This window comes from Chroicocephalus ridibundus, chromosome Z (genome assembly GCF_963924245.1).
Source record: "Chroicocephalus ridibundus chromosome Z, bChrRid1.1, whole genome shotgun sequence".
In the NCBI taxonomy this organism is placed as follows: domain Eukaryota; kingdom Metazoa; phylum Chordata; class Aves; order Charadriiformes; family Laridae; genus Chroicocephalus; species Chroicocephalus ridibundus.
Genome location: NC_086316.1, coordinates 71,093,145 through 71,113,283, shown reverse-complemented (window position 1 = coordinate 71,113,283; position 20,139 = coordinate 71,093,145). Strand labels below are relative to the sequence as shown.

Here is a 20,139-nt window from a genome sequence, read left to right as displayed (position 1 = left end):
CTTGGATACTTTTATTTTGCATCAGTATTTTTCCTGGTGCATGGCCGTGGTGAACCAAGACCACCATTTTGCTGTAATGCAATCTAGCACTACCTGGAACATGTTCAGGTTTGAAATCATGTCACCCTGGCTGTAAGCATGGTTCACTTTTAATGGGTCATTTTGGAATAGTGGTTTCAGGGCTTCTGATTATTTTTAGCTCATGCGGTAATCATCTCAGGGAAAGGAAACACCAAACTTTCCTATATATTCTTACCCACAGTCTTCAGTTGTACTTATGCAGATGTGTTGGGATCCAATCTGCCTTGTCCAAAATTACAGTTATCCCTTGAGCTCCCCTGAAAGGTGGCAGAAGGTGTCTGGCAGCAAAAATGCTCCTGGGGGAGCATCAACGGGCTCTTCCTCAGATTTGCACCCCCCCAGGGTGGCTGGCGACATATTCAGTGACTCGATTGTGGAACGAGACTGTGGCAATGGCACCTATGCACCTGCTTATTGTAACCTGCATCACCCTGATTACATGTGCATTGTAAACATCAGCTGTGGAAATTAGGAAAAAAAAGTAATCAAGTGTTTTCAACCAGTTATGGTTTATTCTGCTATAAGGTTCAGTTGTCTCTAAAATGAGATGATTTCCAGGAACAAATCTTCTAATTTCTGCTCTGCTGTTAATTGCAGCTCTCTCTCCGGACTGTTAATCTGAAGCTACGGATCAGCTGCTTTACAGTGTGGTGTCAGAATGCCTTCCTGAAGTACAAGTAAACAGCCAGTGAGCTGAGGAACCAGCAGATAATCAGCTTTATTTTCTCCCTGAGTGGTTTTTAACACACAGGTCACATTGACCAGGTCCGAAGCCTCCGAGACAGCATTTGACAAGACCTACTTGTTCATCAGGGGCCTGAAATTTCCAGTTGGGGCCCATTACCCACAATCTCTCATGTGTGATAGCTTTTGTAGTTGATTTATCTGAAAAGCAAGATATCACCACAGGAAAACTAAGGCTGAGCTATTTACACTATGTTCGCAGAAAGATCTAATAGAAAAGGAAGACTGGTTTTATTATTGTAGCAGGATCTCAGCAGCAGAGAGCAGTAAAGGGAGAAAGTCCCCGGTAACCAGGTTTAATGCCCAATAAAGAAAATATCATTAGAGGTTTTCACTTGCTGACATCTTTGTGACTTCCAGCTAAATGTGGACTCCTTTACCTTCCTGTCAGGGTGCTGCAGGGGCTGGGGGCTCCATGGCTCCCCAGGCAGCCAGCAGCACTGGACAGCCCAGGCTGGTCCCACCCCACAGATGGGCAGCCCCAGCCCCGGGCACCCTCTTGGGGATGGGGACAGGCCAAGGCCAGGCTGGGTCATTGGCCCATGGGCAGGGATCCCGATCAATGAGGTCCATGGCCAGGCAGGGCAGGATCTGATGGCCCTGGGGACTGTGGCAGGGTGGGGGAGGCCTGTGGGAAGCTGGTCTGGGCCATAAGTGTGGCTGGTGCCTTCAGGTCCTAACGCTTGAATCACAGAATCATAGCATTGCCTAGGTTGGAAGGGGCCTTTCAGATCATCTAATCCAACCATGAACTTAACTCTGACAAAAACCATCACTAAACTATATCTCTAAGTACTATATCTGCTAAAAAAATACCTCCAGAGATGGTGCCTCAACCACTTCCCTGGGCAGCCTGTTCCAATGCTAAATAACCCTTGCAGTGTAAAAATTTTTCCTAATATCCAGTCTAAAGCTCCCCTGGTGCAACTTGAGGCAGTTGCCTCCTGTCCTATCGCCTGTTACTTGGGAGAAGAGACCGACCCCACCTCACTACACCCTCCTTTCAGGTAGCCGCAGAGAGCGATGAGGTCTCCCCTCAGCCCCCTTTTCTCCAGGCTGAACAACCCCAGCTCCCTCAGCCACTCCTCATAAGGTTCGTGCTCCAGACCCCTCACCAGCTTCATTGCCCTTCTCTGGACACGCTCCAGCACCTCAGTGTCTTTCTTGTGGTGAGGGGCACAAAACTGGACCCAGTGTTCAAGGTGGGGCCTCACCAGTGCTGAGCACAGGGGGACAATCACTTCCTCAGTCCTACTCACCACACTATTCCTGATACAAGCCAGGATGCTGTTGGCCACCGTGGCCACCTGGGCACACTGCTGGCTCATGTTCAGCCGGCTGTCGACCAACACCCCCAGGTCCTTTTCTGCTGGGCAGCTCTCCAGCCACTCTTCCCTAAGCCTGTAGCGATGCATGGGGTTGTTGTGATCCAAGTGCAGGACCCGGCACTTGAGATGGCTTGTGTGCTCCAGGTAAATAATTTAGTCACCTAAGGATGATGCTGGGTGAAAGGCTCTGCTGCTGTGCAACTGAAGTGAACAATGGCTTCCAAAAAGCTTGTTTGTGTCAGGCTGAAGACCCCCGACTCTCAACTTAGGACATAATGGGACTCCAGGGGGGGAGTCGGGGAGGAAGAAAAGCAACAAGGCTTCATCTAAAAAGCAACATGTTAGAATCAATTCCCTTCTGCTTGGGGTTTGGTTATTGCAGGTCCTGGAACAACTGGGCCCCAAGCTCCATTGTGTAATGAGCAGGGCACAAGGCACTAAAACCATCCTGTCCCTGTTTTGCCAGTAGCTGGCTGTGTCTCGAACAGACACGCTCGTCCCTTCCACCCAGACGTGAATAATGCTTTCTGGTTCACTGAGCATCTGATGGGAAGGAAGCACAGGCACCTCCTGTGGTGCTCAGCACCGCCTTGGGAGCCAGTCTCTAGCCATGGGCTATCACAGTGCCGAGCCCCACAACAGCTTCAGTCCTTTGTGGATGAAGCCAGTTATTCCTGAAAAGTGGCAATATAAATGGCACTGATCTAGAAGACAAACAAGTCAGTGCTGGAAATTAAATGTTAGGAGTATATATATATGTATTCATATATTTTAAATACATATATAAACACATACAACTTTAAAAATAGAAATGGTAGGATTAATTTAATCCAATTTTAGACATCTATAGCATAAATATTTGTATCTGACCTAGTCACCCTCCAGCTCCCTTCACAGTCAACAGAGGAAGACAGGCACCTTTAGGGCATGACTCATCTGGCCTGTTTTCAGATGTCTACCTAATAAGACAGAAATCCTGTCGTCTAAGGACTGTTTCTCCCCTCCACTGACTAAAAGGACAGCCAAAGTTGATTAGCTTGGATGCAGGCATACACTTTTAGGGGCATCTCGCTCCCAGTAACCAAGGAAGGAAGATCAGCTTACCCAAACCCCTCTGTGTTGGAAATCTTCACACCCACCCACACACAAACACACAGAGCCTTTGGAGCCAGTTGAAAGACCCCTTATAGTAAAATTGACACCTCTGAGCAGAGGGCTTATTAAATCTAGTTAATTTTTAATTTATAAACAATATTAGTTTTAGCATCTTTATCCTATAACATTCCACCTGCAAGTTGAGTCAGTTCTGTTACAGATATAGGTGAAGCCTCCATTTTCTGAAGGAACTAGCCAAAACCTATTGCTCAGGGATCTCTGGATGAGGAGAAACATGATGGACCTCTTCCTCTAAATGCTTAAACTGAATACGTCGAGCTGGAGCTATCATGAATGCCACAAATCATGCTGCTGCTGGAGATGCATCCCTGCACACACTGGAGTAAAAGCGCAGGAGTGCGTTGGAAACCAGTGAGCTGTGCAGGAACCCAGTGGGACAAGCCGGCTGAGATCGCCCCTGGTTTACCACTCTCTGTGAAAGTGGCACTAGCAAAAGCTCTGCTTCCCATCTTCTACTGTGCTCACCGCGTGTAGCAACTTTGCATTTAGTAGCCACAGTCATATTTTGTACCAAATTCTTAACAGAAGTTTACCTCGCACATAACAGCTGAAATAAAGACACCAGGACTCAAACATTTAATACAAGATGTTTTCTCTCATAGCTGTAACAGGAAACAGTAATTGCTGTAATTAAGCAGGGGCTCATTGGAAAAAGTTTTGGTTGTTACTAGTTAAACCTGTGTATCTGCTTTATCTTCAAACCCTTGAAGCAAACTCTGGATTACCCCTTTCTGAGGTTGTATAAGGATAAACATCGTAACAGACACTATATATATATTCAGTTCTCTTCTATATTTGGTCAAATTTTGCATTCTATGTTACAATTGCAATAACTATTTATACAGAAACCCACAACAGCAGCTGCTAATTGTCCAACCATTGAATCGTGCCTCAGCTGTCTCACTGTGGTAAGTGTATTCTACATACGCTTCACATACTCTTGTGCTAGAGAAAAATTAGATATGCTGGGATGTTGTATGGAACTTTTCATCAGTGGAAAGGCTCATTATATTCATTTCGGATAATGCCTCCTCTGTGACGTTAAGAACAAATAGATGGGATTTTTCTGTGCAATGTAGAAGCTGCATTACCGAGAAAGCTGTCCTTGGAGAATCAGCAAGATCTCTGTGACCCTGGTTACCCTGACATATTCAGTTCAGGTTTGTTTCATCTTCCCCAATTATAATTTATGACCCAGGGCAATGATCCAACAAGCCAGATAATATTACTTGGAGCTTACAATGGCAAAGGAGGGGCAGCGTTTTCTGCCACCATTGAACTAGAAGACTCTGTCATTATCTAATGTAAGTTCTCACAGTAGAAGAGGAGAGCTTATCCAAGAAACAGATAGGTGTTGCAGGAAAAATTAAAGAGCTGCAGTCTTTGATGTGAGGGTTGGGGACCCCTGTGATGGAGCACAGCAGCAAACCCAAAGTCCTTGTGATTGCAGTCCTGACCCTTGTCAGTGCAGTCCCGAAGTCAACAGCAAAACTCCCACTGATTTCAGCAAGTAAAGATTTCCTCTGGATTCAGTTTATGGCTGAATCTCCACCTTATTAGCGAGTGGCAGATGATGTCTCCACTCTGTGCCATAATGCTCAACTAAAACAGAAACTATGTTATCCACATCAGGAAGAGAGAACAACTAAGGCTTAATGCGAGCGCTTGCACAGCACACATCCACTTTGAAACCGGAGGCACTGGAAAAATGGGGGTAGCTAGGGAGCTCGTCTGCCTTCTGTTTACCAGGAAACAACTTCATCTGTCAATTTATCACGGTGAGAAGTGTCAGGGAAAAAAATTCCTCCTATCAGAAACATTACTAGACAGTCACACTGGAATCAGAGTCGTGTAATGAAAAGCTAGTATTAAGGTGAGAGGGTCAGGAGCAAGAAATCTTCTTTGCTTGTTGAGGGTGCTGAAGGCATACATAGCCATTCTGAGTGATTATTCCCCCACAGAATGCAACCAGCAAGAAGAAATAAGGGCACTGAAAACAAGCTGGGGACAATCAAATTTGCAACCCTCTCCCAGGCCATCGTCAGCATATTGGCATATATCTTCAGTTGGAGGAGAGAGCTACAGAACTACAAACGCAAAACTATCTCAGTTTTTAATAATAATTTTTACTACACATTTTAAGCAAGAAAGCATAATGCTTTATTGTATTTAGCAGCAGATTTAATTGCTTCTTTTCGTCGAGCTTCATCCAGTTGAGACTAGCTGCTGATTTAAGAAGCTTGGCGACATCCCAAATATAGGGGTCTGATACCTGCTTGGAGGAAAAATAACCATTTCACGTCCGCCCCACTCCCAGCTCCCAAGTGACTCTGCCCAGCCCATGGCGAGGTGTGGCGCTTATACATGGGGCAGGTTATTTGTCAATGGACACTTCTCATGCTTTTTTCCCTGATTCTCATTGTTCTGATGACTGCTGGTGAAAGAAGGTGACTTTCAACTTTCCTCTTCTTGGAAGGCAGGTTTCTAATCCTCAGTTTTGTAAAATTTTGAGTGTTGAAGGGGAAATTCTGATTGTAACAGCTCAGCAGTGGTAATTTGTGACTGAAGAATGATCTGGCATGGAGGGCAAGAAGGACAAACTACAAGAAGGGGTTAAACTGGCTGGAAGTAGAAATGTCAGAGAAAGAACAGATCCTTGCAAGGGAGTAAAGCTTCCCTTGTTGATGAGATGAGAAACAGCCTCAGCACCATCTTGTACCCATCCTGGAATGGGAGTGCTCAGGGACCACCTTTGGGCAGCAGATCTGCTCTTGGGACTGGTGCTGGTGCAAGTGTTTTTAAGGAATCTGCTTGTGATGCATTTTTGCAAACTCCATGTAGAACCGTGTAGCGTGTTACTGCCCAATGCATTGTTATCAAATTTTTCTTTTATATTTAAGCACAAATGTGTTTAATTCACCTCTGGGGCATCACAAAAATTTCCCAACGGTGTCTAAGACTCAAGACCAGCAAACCAACACAGAACACTTCCCCCTTTCAGTTACTCTGATTTAAAATCTCTTGGTTTTGAAGACTTCACTCAGTCATTGCATATTTGATGTTTTCAGTATTTTCTATTTCTCCCTGAATTTATACCATGAATGCCCAGACAGGTAGCCTCCTTCATGACCCCATTAAGTGTCAGAGAGAATGTGCAATGATGCCGAAGTCTGCCTGCCTGGATGGTACAGCCAGCACGCAGCCAGCGAGATGACCACAGTGCACAGCAGTCACAAGTGCAGGAACAGAGCAACAAATGTCTGAGGAAAGGAGAAATCTCACCCAGCAGCAGGGGAGACCAGAGGCAATGCTCCCCTTTCTCCCTTCCCGTCCGCTTAGCTCCCTCCCTCTGTACATTCACAGACTTGCCAGCGGTGAGAGCAGTCCCTATACCCCACACCCCAGATCATTTTCAGACCAAAAAAAACCCACTGTCACCCTTCTCCCAAGAATCTGTTAAGTGAGCTCTATTTTTTTTTTCATCCTTTGCTTTTTGATCTACTTGTCCTTTCATAACCAGCTGAGTTTTCCCCAGCATGGCTCAGCCTGCACACATTGGGATAATCGCGGTGGCTGTTAGGATTGCTGATGGGTTACACCAGGCAGCTCTCCTGCTCCAGCACCTCCACTTTGATGCCACCACACTTCATGGCCGCCAGTGTGCAGTGACTGACTGTCCTCCTCCTCCCTGTCGACACCATATGGATGCAGTGAAGGCGTCCCTCTCCTTTGGGGCACTGGTAAGGCATCAGGCAGGAGCACTGGGTCTGTGTCTCTGTGAATGAATGTGGTGGAGTGTTAGTTGCAAATGTCATGACTAAAAACATATTTCATAGTTTGACAACATTTCAAAGTCCAACAGGGAAAACCACTATTGGAGGATTGTGATTCGTTAGTTACAAAAAGCCTATAGCGAACACACTAGATGGTAGGGTACTAGGAGCAGAGACAAAAGCAGCTTTAAATGTCAGTTTTTGCAGCACTGGCCCATACAGAAGCAGAAGTATCTAACTATTTTTATCCACTGGCTTTCCCTGACCTTTCTTCTAAACTAAAAGATATTAAGTTGACTTTCTGTTCCCAATTATCCTTGCACACAATGTTGCTGTGAAATGGAGTCTTAAGGTCCATATTGTGTCAGCTCCTATTTCATTAAAGCTCCCTTTATGAATGCTAAGCTACCTGCTGCTGGCCTGTGGTAAAGCTCAGTCCTGCCGGTTATTTCATTACCCGTTTCTGATCTAATCAGATTCTGACTCCTTGTGTTCCTTCCCAGAAATTCCCTAGGCAGAAAACTAAGTTTCTGTGTTCCCTTTCTTAAAACATATGAAAAATTTGTGTTTTCCTCCATTTAGCTGCTTTCACATGGTATTGCAGTATCTTCTGCCTCTGCATTGATACTTATTCAGAGGAAAACTAAAACTTTAATTTCCTAAATGTTTGTGCATTCTCATGAAAAAGAGGACTTCTGTGGCAATAGAGAGGAGGGAAGTCCAATTCAGACTTCTTGAGAGGTTTTATTTAATGTATTTTTCACCTCTCTCTCTTGTTTTCCTTACTGAATAGGGCTCCTCTAGGCTTTTGGGAGAAAAACACTGGGGTGTTGGCACAGGATCCAGCTTTAAGCCACTTTCACAGGGGGAGCAGATCTAGGCTTCTTAGGGGCACTGGAATAAATAAGCCAAATATCTTTTTAAATTAATTTATAACCACCTTCCCAGGAGCCCAAGGTGCCTAGAGGCTCCAACACAGTATGTCCCTCGAGGGGCACACCTACTCATGTCCTCTCCTTCAGCCCCACAAGGAACAACATCTCCTGTGGTCATTTTACAGCCACGTACTTCAGATCCTGTGCTGCAGAAATCTTGCATCTTAAAAGCAGGGTCTTAGGATTGCTGTACACTGCTGTTCCTTTATTTATCATAAGTGGGCAAAGTGTGATAAGGATCATATTTGTCTCTGGAAGCAAGTGGAGGAATGACCGTGGCGGCCACTCAGCCTTTTCCTGGCAAGGGATTGACGTGCACAGAGCTAGGCAGCAACTCAGACATTTACAGGAAAACCCACTGCTCTTATCACTGTTACACAGTAAACAGCCAAGTTGCACAACAGTGTTTATAAAATAATCCTCTTAGGGATTTCACCAGCTTAGTTATTTCATTAAAACTCTCGATAAACACAGTTTTCACATATGGGTATTTGCAAATTTTACCATTAAAATCCCATTAAGCCCGATGGCCCCAATCTCGCTTTTTAAGTACTATCACGATTTAATTTCATAATTTAATTATATGCTATAGAGGGTGTGGCCCAAATTAACTCATGAAGTACAAACTAGTGGTTATAGTAGCCTCCTAGGGAATGGGCGATAAAATTGCTGACTACGTTTCTGTGATTAAAGATTCAAATGTTAATTCTCCTGAAAAAGTACCCTTAGTCTTCAAGTTCCTTTTGTGCCTTACTAATGGCAGCTGGCAATGCTACACCACTTGTGCTTAAATGAAAAGGCACATATCTAAGTGCCTTGATAGCAGGGACATGGGACTGAGCACACTTTCACATTCCTCTCACCATAACTTTCTCAGATGGACCACAATGCTTGCAAATCCCATTCTTGGAGCAGTGAAGGAGTCAGAACATTTTATTTTTAGATGCAAAGAGCTGGATAAATCCCACCATTCAGAAGTCATACCTGGACACTCCTCCCAGTCATAGCAAGTGTCATAGCCACAGGGCACTTTCTTCAAGCTATTTGTAGAGAGCTTTGCCCTTTCGATAGCCCAGTCTAGGTTGGAATCACCATGGCAAGGGCCAGCATGCAAGAAATGAAATGACTGCTCTCCGAGGCACATTTCAGCTGAATACTGACAGCTGGGCTTGGTCACTTTCTGTTCAGAAACAGCATGTAGCACACAGATATCTTCTGAGTAGTGGCTGCCCCAAGGGAAAAAGAAAAGTTATTCTAGCAGGCTGTGGAACAAGTCTGTGCTTCTAAACGCTCCACCAGCTTCAGATGAAACACAGCAAAGCCGTGGCCAGGTCGGACATCTGTCTAAAGACCTAAGGCTGTCACTACTGCTGTGAACCTGATACAACATAGTGCTGTGAAATGAGGAAGCTTTGGTCCCGTCCAACAGATGGGAGGTAAAGGACATGTGCCTGCACAAGAAAACGAGAGTGCTATTACCTCCACAAGGCATGGGAAATTTCCATTGGCCCTGGGGTGGCTTGTCTGAGTTAATGCAGCCCTGCAGCTGTGTGTGTGAGACTGCCTCTGAGGCACAGTTATTTTGGGACCAACGGCAGGCAAACCCAGCCATGCTGCTTGTAGTTTCCTTATGTATTGCTCTTGGCTCCTGAGTGGATCCATTCTCAGCAAGCGCAGGCATTTCCGGGCTGCTCTGTTTTGTTGAGCTTAGCCATCTCCCAAAGAGAGGGAGCAATAAAGCTCACCTTGTTTAGCCTCCTGAGTTAAGCTTATAGCTTTAAGCAACAAAGGTTCTCTAGTTTTCAGAGGATTTGGCCTATATACTTTTGACAACGTCTACCACCCTCTGAACATGCTCTCTTTCTACCCAAGGACTCTTGAGAGAGAGAAGATGCCTGGTTATTTGGGCACTAACATGAATGAGATGAATCCCATGCCAAGGGACTTGCCTGTGGTCGCACAGGAGCCCTGTGGTGGAACGTGTGTTGATCTCAACCCTACAACAGCCCAGCTGATACTCAATCTGTGCTTATCTTTCCTATCTCCAGCCCCATACCACACCTCCAACCTGGCCAGTCATGTATTAAAAATCCTCTAGGATAACCCTCTATTCACTTGAAGGCTCAATGGTCTGAGCAGGTCGTGTTGTGTAAAGAGACAGTAAATCCAAGTCTTACACATTTTTATATGCTGTGGAGACTGAAACATACAGTGTATTTTGCAGCATGTTCATCTGAAAAAGGTGAATCTCAAACACAAGGAGAATGACCTATTATAGCAAGGCGATGACAGTGAAAATATAGAAATTGGATGAATAAAGAGAAGAAAAGGAAGAGTTGGGATCTCTGGTAGCAGATGGTAATGTAGGTTAGAATGATGCACCCTGGTGTGCCATTTGGTTAATGTCATTGCGCATTTATTTAATACAAAAATGGGTCTGTAATTTCGATACGGAAGCATAGCTGGCTAATATCTGAACAGACTAGCCCCAGATTGCTGTTGTCTTTTGTTATCCTTCCTGCTTTGTGTCACAATGGACTCTTGGTCTATCAGTGGAGAAGCTTCAACTTTTCTTTTTCTAATGAAAGTACTTAACTTACCCACAATCTTCTTCTGGAGACATACAAACACACTGAGATCCAACCTGCTTTTGTCCTGGTTTGCAAATACCTCTAATTTTAGTTTGGACATCTGAAGCAAAAGAGTGAGAGTTACTGTAACTAGTAATGGAGTGAACAGAAATATCTTAGACTCCCGCTGTAAAACCTAAAATGGATTCATTTCTGTTTATCCCATATTTCTCTGAAAGCTGCTGTGGTTGGATTCCACAAGTACACAACAGTCTTTGCAAAAATTACCAGAAAATCCTGTACAAGAAGAGAAGGCCTCGTTAATACAGCTGGGGTTTGGTTTGTTTTGTAGTTAAGAAAACAGTTTCAGTACCTCAGTTTCATAATTAAAGTGTACAGTACCTTGCACCCAAGAATTCTGAACTTAATGCAGAAGTTTGGGGCTGAAATTATATTATACTGTGGTAAGGACAAAGGAAAACCAAAACTAATGAACAGTTGTCATATGTCTTAAAACCAGTCAACTGCTTCCTACATCTACCTAGCTAAAATAAACTGTCCTGTTATTACCAGCAGTATAGAGAGGGTAAAGTATCTGCAGGCATACTAACCTTTTTCACATGTAATAGATCTCAACACAGGAGGTATCCAGGACAGGTCTTTCCCACAGGTATACTGTGTTTGACCTGTGACTATAAACCCAGCTTGGCAGCTCAGCTTCACGGTTTCGCCAATGTTGTACTGTTGCTTAAATGGGGAAATTGTGACACTGTCAGATGTTGGTGGCCTGAGGCATACCGAGGCTGTAACAAACAAGAAAAAAGTATAATTCTTCTTGGGTTTATGGTGTGTGGATAATTACAGCAAGTCGTAATGCTTCATCTGAAGAGATGTGAAAACACTCAATAACACTGAACGTTTGACTGACATTCAAAACTAATAAATATTTAGCATAATTAAGTCTAGAAATTTTCAGTGCATTGTCATAGTCTTTAAAATATTTTTCAATCAATAACTAGATAATTACAATGTGTTTCTAATGTATGCTAATATAAGAAATTTAATTTTACAGTTTAAAAATAATAAGAATTCCATTAACAGCATATTTTAATTTTTCTTTTGTAAATGAAGCTATTAACAAAACAGTTAAATGAATGACAATAGAAAGCTCATAAGTGTATTCAGGTAATTTTTTTATATATATAAAATGAACACTAAGTCAATGAAATCACACTGAGTTCTAGAAAACTACTGGAATCTCTCCTGTTAGCAAACCCAGGTCAGTTCTGATCCTTAATTGGACTATAAATACTTCAAGGCATTGATTTATTGTGGGGATTTTCAAGGCAGCCTGTTGAGGTGGTGGTGATTAGAGACACATCATCCATTTAATACAAAAAAAGGTAGACAAATTCCTCTAAGAACAGTTTCTTCAGCATAAATGTCATCAAGTTAAAGGTATCTATGTAAGTCTGGAAACAAAAGATGAGTCTTTCTGTTAAAAGACATGTAAAACTAGACAAGAGAAGGACTTCACAGCATCCATCTGAGGGTTTTCTAAAGCATTGAATATTACAGTATTCTTACAAAGTACATAATAGTAACACCTGTGAATTGGAAGAGGAATGATGTACTGACTCACTAGGTTTTTGCCATCTCTACATGAAATACCTTCTTAAAATGCTATCTTCTCAGATATCATTACAGATTCTCCTTTTAAAACCTGTATTGAAATATATTTTTTGTCTTTTTCTTCCACTTCTGTTTTGCTGCTGGGCTAAATTAGTTTTCTCTTTCTTACGTTGACATTCAACAGGTTGCTGCGTCCAGGTTTGATCTGGCAGACACCGAAGGAATTGATAGCCACTGAGGACGTGACCACTCACACAGGCAATTTCGGCTTCTTCCCCCACAGCATACTGGTTCTTTTCATTCTATAAAAAATGAAACCAAAAAGCCCCTCAAATATGGTAATGACATTGGACATTGCTAAAAGAAACAATGATAAAAACCTGGTGATATGATGTAATTAATACATTTTCTTCATGATCTGAAATATGAGTCATCCACTCACCTATATAATGATATGTTTGTCCAGCTGCAGTAACTGATGTCACAATAACAAAGGAAGGATTCAAGGACCACTCTTTGAAATTGATTTTACCTTGTCTTTGCTTCAGTTGCTGGTGGACTTCAGTGGACTAGAGTCCCACAGCATGCCACGTACACAGCAACATGCTCACTAGCACAGTAGCTAGCTTGAGTATCAGGCACACGTGGCAAAGAAGTTGTAAAATTTCCCAGCTCTCCAACTACTACCATTTCCTTCTGTGTCACCCGTTTTTCATGCTTACCCTAATAAAGCCATTTTCTGGTGGGTCTGGCCTGGAGCATCCAGACTCAGGTTCACCAATCAAGACATCCTCTTCTCTCCTGGCTTCATCGTCATTTATACAAGGAGCACCTCTGAAAAGTAAATATGTGCTGGTAAGGATGTATCTTAAGCATTGTGTCACCAAATAACAATGTCATCATGTCAGGAGCTTTGGATGGGAATGCTGTGAGTGTGTTGTCTGTGTCATATAGTCTCCCCCAGTTCTCCAGTGAAAAAGCTTTATTTAACTTTGAAATAAAATATGGTGGACATCAAAAGTTGCAGGTCTTGATAGGAGGGAGATTGTGAGAGCACTAAAGAAGTCATAGATACAGGGATACAATTCCTGTCAACATAACTCATGAGATATTCTATAGAGTAAGAAACAGAGGCAACGAACAGCATATAGAGAAAGGCTCTAAGGAGTCTACATGATTTGAGTCAGAACCTGCCTGCTGCCATCAGGCAATGGTTAAAGGAGGCTGATCTCTCTGAGCATGGAGCTGTCTAACTGAAATGAGTGACAAAGAACTGTGGACCCTATTGCTTTTAATCCTCTCCTGTCCACTCCAGAATCTCCTCTGTAGTCATTACAGCAGCGATGATGAAAATCCTGCTTCAGCTCTTGGTTCCAGTAGAAAAACTGAATCTGTACAAAGCCTTGCTCTTGAGGATCCAAGAAACTGAGCCAGTTTGGCATTGGAAGTTATGATTTTAAGTTGAAACCATGCAAAACCTGTACATTAGACATATTCAAAGCGGGAATATGAAAAGTTGGTAGTTCCAGCGGAATTCTGAGAATTCTGAGTTCAGACCTAAACCCCTAAGAGATGAAGATGTGATATTATAAAAATGGAAACTGATGACTCCCATGAACAGAAGCAGATGAGTTCTTCATGGCTTTGGACAAGAAGCCATGCAAAACAGTGTAAGAGATCTAGAAGTATACCTCGGTATGTAATTCATCAGCCATTTTCTAGGAGTAAACAATGTATAAATCCAAACTCAAAGCAAGTTGTGAATATTTTCAGACATTGCCTTCTCTCAGTCCCACCACAGAAGTTCAGACAGGATAGTTGTCTTCTGTTTCTCCTTGGTAGTCACAAAGCCATTCTGGAGGGCTCCTTAACTCTGCCCCATGACTATGGAGGTCTTTTTATCTACCATCTTCTTACCTGTCCATGAATACAGAGACATAACAGTCCTCTTCTTCTTCCTGTTCACCTTCACAGGGCTTCCCACCATTCATCGGGGAGGGATTATTACACTCTCGAGTCCTTCTTGTTTTGAAGGAAGCATCACATGAACTCCATTGAGACCAGCAACCCCAGCGGCCATCTACAGCAACTGCAAGACATAAAAGAAATCCCATCTTTTGGTAGATCTGTACCATACATGGTATTTCTTTTAAGGCCACATACAAGAGGGATGGTGGTAAATTCATAATAGATATTTTCAAATGATTTAAAATTGTTACTGTTAAGGGAGTGGGTTGTCTCTAGAATGTGAAGTTTACCAAAGAGATCATCAGCCAAATTCCAGCTGCTTCATGAAAACCTGAAATATATCTTCCTTTATAGTTTTGATTGCAAGTAACTTTCAAACACAGAAGCAGCTTATTTTCTAATTCTATTGCACAAACAGGTGTTTGATTTTTCATGGTGCTGACAACCTATTTAGATAGTTCAGTATTTAGTGAGTTATTAAATAAATCTGAGCTCTAACACCATATCTAAACCCCAAATCTACATCCCATGCAAGCTAAATTAAAACATCCCTGTCTTTTCTTAACCCCTGGGGTATTTTGTCTGTGCCACCATGAATCATATATAAAAATTTTTATTTACACACATTTTCTTTTCTACATGCAATACACTCTCTACATTCATCTCTATCTTCATATCTTCAATTGTTTATTTCTTTCAAAATATTTCTTTATCAGGGTCAGATAATAAGACCTGGAGCTGCCTGAGTGACTTTTCCTTCTGTCCCCTTTTGGTCCCAGAATATAAATATGTGTAATAATAAATATAATACTGTAAGTGTCTTCTGTTTCCCGTAGGTATTACACTAGTGCCAATCTCATTCAAAACCCCATTTCCATGAAATTGTTCTTTAAATTTTTCAGAACGATGATTATGTTCCCTCTTCTTAAGACAACTCCTTAAGAGTTTTCCTTCTACATTTTAGTAAACAATTTTTATATCCATTAGACATTTAGTCTTAAGCATAATAAGCTATAGGGAAAACTAAGGAATAGGTTTTTTAATTTTTGCCTCAATTATCTTTGATCTCAACTTCATCCTTGTTTCTGAACTGCTCATTTCCTAGTATCTTAATTATGTAGCTAAGGAATCTTTTACCATGTCTTACCAATGCCTTTTGAGCCATGCCTATTCAGTTTGATCTTTTATTTTTATTTTTATTCCTACCTTTATTCTTATACTTTCTGACCATGTGGTAAGAAGTGCTATGGATGTAGTAAGAGAAGGTTATGTCAGATTCATCTTTGACAAATAGATACCAAAAGGACCATATTTCCATTATGACGGTATCACCCCTAGTACCTGATTTGTAACCGGGAGCTCGTATCTCACAGTTTTTGCCATAGGTGCCAGCCTGGCAGAGGCAGAGGCACTCTGTCCCAGAAAGCACTGGCCTGCCGTTGTTGGGGCACGGGGCACACTGGCAAGGATCAAACCTGCCCGCGTATTCTCTCAGGGCTCTCCCCAGGTTGCGACGTTTGGTCACAGCACATGGCACGTTCTTCACCAAATCCACAATGGGCGACACCTGGAAGACAGCTGTTGGGTGAGCAGTTACCCAGACCCAGCAGGGTCCTGCTGGGAGTAGCTGCAGGATTTTAAAGACACTAATGCCTACATATGAAGCTATGTGACACAGGAGTCAGGCTTGTTGAAAGTTATGGATGCTTTAAAGGAGTATGACAGTGCTATAGATCTATATTATACTGTTTATATTGCTTTTATTTCCCCAGTTTGGGGCTCTGTGAGCCAGTGGAAAACCAACCAAGTGGGATACCATGTCTAAAAATTCAGGATGCCATAGACGACGCGGGGTTCGCTTAAAGTCAGTCCTTGCCATGTGAGACACCCCTACACTTCCTTCAGGAGCTCAGCAGCTGCTATGGGAGAGAGATCACAGCATGCTGCATTCAGGCAGGTTCTGCTGTTTGCCTTGAGTGCTTTGCTGCTGCTGCTGAGCAGCTGCTGTGCCAGCCGGGGAGCCAAGCACACTGCATTAAATGAGCAGGACAGACATAACAGGGGACTGCTGGTTTTTTTCAGTTTAGCTACGTGCCATACCTTGGATCGTAGGCCTGACAGGGGAAACAGCACAAGTAAAAATAGCGTTCCCAGCACCATGCACTGCTTTCCTGCACGGTAACTAACCCCGGACCATGTCTGAGCTCTTGCTGGTGCCTGCTATGCCAGAGGCGTATTCCTCCCTCTTACTCTCACTGTCCATGGATGATGAAAATCTGGTGTGGCTTATAAATCAACATGCACAAGAAGTAGTTCTAATAAATCTTTATGTGCTTTCATATCACCATACAGCATCATTCCAATTTAAAAGACAAAATACCTGCAGAGCTCTCTGAAGAGCAGCTAACAGGTGAATACTTTACTATCTCAATGGTTTTCTTGTTCTTCTCTTACCTCAAAGTCAATCACCACGGGATTGTCCTTTGCTGAATCCAGCCAGTTTGTGAAGACTCTGTCACCTGGAAAAGCTCCCTTTTTCTCCCAGGCCAGAGCTGCTGCATACTCTGACATGCCACCTTTTACCAGGGAGACTGACCGCTCTGCTGACTCCAAAATGGAACCTGAAAGGGGATTTCATCATAGTATTGTCAGACAAAGGCCTCCAAAGACAGCAGATATAACAACAGAGTCCTAAGAAAAAGTGAAGAGGATATCAAAGAGTAAACTAAGTTTGATTTTTTGAAGCTAGCTGTGGAAGAATGAAGTCTAAGCTCAGAAAAACAATCCCTGCCATGGCAGCAGTGTCTGAAAGTGTCTGAGACCTTAGCCATAGAGGTATTCAGAACTACACAAGACATTTATGGAAAACGCCGGGGATACAGCAGGCTCCTCTAGAAGAACACACTGCAAGGCAGGATCTTTAGTCCCAGCTGTAAACACCCAAGTAATGGAAATTGATCATAAAATGAGGACAAAAATATGGTGGAGGTGATGAAACCCCTGTTTTTAGTGATGCAGAGCATGACTCTTGCCATTCTTGCAGAAAATGCAGAAACTTTTTGCAGTTCCTGTGACACATTACTGGCATTTCCAGGTAACATTGCCAGGGAGTTGATCTCTTCTCCCAAGTAACAGGTGGTAGGACAAGAAGAAATGGCCTCAGGTTGCACCAGGGGAGGTTTAGGATGGATATTAGGAAAAATTTCTTCGCTGAAAGGGTTATCAAATATTAGAACAGGCTGCCCATGGAAGTGGTGGAACTGCCATCCCTGGAGGTATTTAAAAGACAGGTAGCTGTGGACTTAGGGACATGGTTTAGTGGTGGTTTTGGCAGTGTTAGGTCCTTTCCAACATAGATGATTCTATGATTCTGTGGACTCCTGCACCCAGAAGTCTGCTTGGCATAAGGAAGGCGGGAGGCGAAGGTCAGGGAGCATGTTACTCCTGCCCAACTCTCACAATGAGCCCTAAGCAACCCTTAAGGAAGGTCAGCAACTCAGTCATGATCAGACATTTCTAGTTGTGCCCATTTCCCAGTCAGCATGCCTGGCACTGGACCCAGGAATGTTTGTCAGATCTATGACTGACTGCCACTGGATCCCCTATGGTGGCGCTCCAGAGCAGTGGAAGAGTGCGCCTACATCATAACTTCTTTCGCAAGTAAAAGAATGTTTCCAGTGCTTCCTTCAGAGACAAAAAGTGAAACACTTGCTCTTCTGACAGTGATGGAAGAGCATTTGTAGTTCACAAAGCTGAGAGATCACCTGGGGCACCTAGCTGAGGGGAATGGTGTCTCTCAGGGTAAGTAGCAGGACATGGACACTGTTCTCATAATGGTCACCTTCATGTTTCACAGTCATCCTGTTTGTGGTGCATCTGGTACTGACTTTCTTTTTCTTCCGGAACAACACACGCTTTGTTGTTTCTGTTCGAACACACTCTGTTGATTCATCCACTGACAGACCTAGAAATATCACAGAGCAGCAGCTTCATCACCATAACCATGTTACATTCCCCCAGGCTCCCACATCAAGGTGAGCCATCGCAGGTCTCCCTGCTCCTCACTCACCACTGGAGACTTCACTACTGCAGGTGCCTGCTTCTCCAGGTACAAACAGTATTGGACTGAGTCATGTTTACCATCCCCTTTAGGTAATGGTTATGCAAGTTACAGCAGTTGCGTTAAGATTCGTATTTTGTGGTACTGTCTTTTCATTTTGACAGATTTGCAGTCATGGGAATATTTTCAGAGTAATTTCTAATCAATACCAACAACTTTAATGACTGTATCCCAAAAAGAACCATTTAGACCTCTCAGACCTCAGTCCCACACTGAAGTGTGCTGGAACACCTTTTCCTTGTGGCACCTGGTCTCAATCTGAAGGTCTTAAGAGGTTTCCCTGAACACAATGATGTTTACCAAGTAAGAAACCTCTTGAACTTTTCAAATTAAGACAGTGTAGAGAATAAATTTATTCTTGCTCTATATTTAGGCAGTGTGAGTAATTCCTGAGTCTATGCAAGTCTAGAGGATTTTTGCTGTTGGAGAACTTACAATGTGGTCTAAGACCTTAAAACAGTGATAAGAAAGATGGTAAACAAATCATGATATTTTCTTGTTAAAGATTACCTACCCGAGTTCTTCAATTCGTCAGAGCTGTACTGGTAAAGAATGTCATAGGAACCACCCATCTTCCCAGAGGTGTAATAGTGAGTACCAAAGTCATCAAATATTCTGCTGTATGAAGCATAGTTGTACTCCAGGGGCAGGTGGTTAAGTGCTCTTAGAAAGACATCTGAGAGCTGCAGATCTGACTGTTTCATTGTGAAGTTTGCAACAGAAATGACTTTATGGACTCTAATAAAGTTGGAATTCTAGAAAGAAGAAAAAGGGAGTCTTAGCATCTTCATATGTAGTTAACTACAGAAAGCAGAGGAACCAAGACTATGCCCTGAGATACATTGCAAGAACTAATTAATCCTGTGTATCATGCTGCTTTAACCATGAACAAACTAGCCCTGGAGTTTTCAAGAACCCCATGAGTTCTTGAGGACAATGCTCATTACTCCTTTACATTGTGCATTCCAACAAAAATTAGGACTCCCTGAACACCTACCAAACAGGAAGCAAAAGGATTCGTGCCGTAACCAGTACACCAGCAATTGATAAGGCAACCAAAGCTTTCAGAGGAAAGGTTTCAGCGTATAAGCATCCATGAGTCATTTGCGACTAATCTGGTGAGGTTCTGGATACTAACTCAGTGTTATGATGTTTCACAATTTATCAGTCTGCTAAAAGGAAAACTAAAGCACAGAGATAAAGATCTCATTGAGTTCAAGTGTCAGGCTGTTAATGTGAGAGGCAAAAAAAAAAAAAGAGAAGGTTCAATCACTGGAAACATCTCTTACGTTTAGAAAAACTGATGTTTTGAAACAGCTAATTCATATATTTTTGCAATTCTAGAGTCTGTTTATGTGGGAGTTTAACTAAACAGAAAAAAGAGGAATAAAAAATACTGAAAGAAGGGATTTATAAAGTGACAAGGGGAACTGATGGCACGAGGCCGAAGCAAAGAGTTCGAGAGAAACAGGAGGGGCAAGAAACTGGAACAAATTACTAACCGGCAGATAGGAAAGATTCATTCTAAAACACTTTGTTACTGATTTATACATCAGTTCTTCTGCTGAATTTTGCTGCTGGTAGGTTGGCTTTACTCCACTTCTGTCTCCAAGGTCACTTGGCTTAAAAGGCACATAGACAGGGAGTTTTCCCAGCCAGGATTGAGCAACGTAACACACAAGCTGGACCTCAGCTCTCAGTTCTGCACAGCACTGCTCCTTTCAGTACTGTCATTTGCACATTGGAAAATAAGCTAAGGATACTCAGTTTTCTGCTGTAGTGAGAATAAGAATGGAAGAAATAGGGTATGTA

The 20,139-nt window shown here is 42.8% G+C and overlaps 1 protein-coding gene across 6 annotated transcripts in view; it reads right to left on the bottom strand.

Annotated features, from left to right (window-relative positions):
• Positions 1 to 5,435: 5,435 nt before the first annotated feature.
• Positions 5,436 to 20,139, bottom strand: part of C6 (complement C6) — a 31,501-nt gene continuing 16,797 nt past the window's right edge. For all 6 annotated transcript variants that reach the window (XM_063320668.1, XM_063320672.1, XM_063320671.1 and 3 more), the window contains 11 exons: positions 18,842 to 19,082; positions 18,049 to 18,171; positions 16,662 to 16,828; positions 15,549 to 15,774; positions 14,157 to 14,328; positions 12,962 to 13,073; positions 12,409 to 12,541; positions 11,219 to 11,410; positions 10,638 to 10,728; positions 9,022 to 9,263; positions 5,436 to 7,104 (listed from right to left, as the gene is read on the bottom strand). In XM_063320668.1, the coding sequence (XP_063176738.1) occupies positions 6,923 to 7,104; positions 9,022 to 9,263; positions 10,638 to 10,728; positions 11,219 to 11,410; positions 12,409 to 12,541; positions 12,962 to 13,073; positions 14,157 to 14,328; positions 15,549 to 15,774; positions 16,662 to 16,828; positions 18,049 to 18,171; positions 18,842 to 19,082 (1,881 nt within the window). In that variant the 3' untranslated portion in view covers positions 5,436 to 6,922. The remainder of the gene's footprint in view (positions 7,105 to 9,021; positions 9,264 to 10,637; positions 10,729 to 11,218; positions 11,411 to 12,408; positions 12,542 to 12,961; positions 13,074 to 14,156; positions 14,329 to 15,548; positions 15,775 to 16,661; positions 16,829 to 18,048; positions 18,172 to 18,841; positions 19,083 to 20,139) is intronic.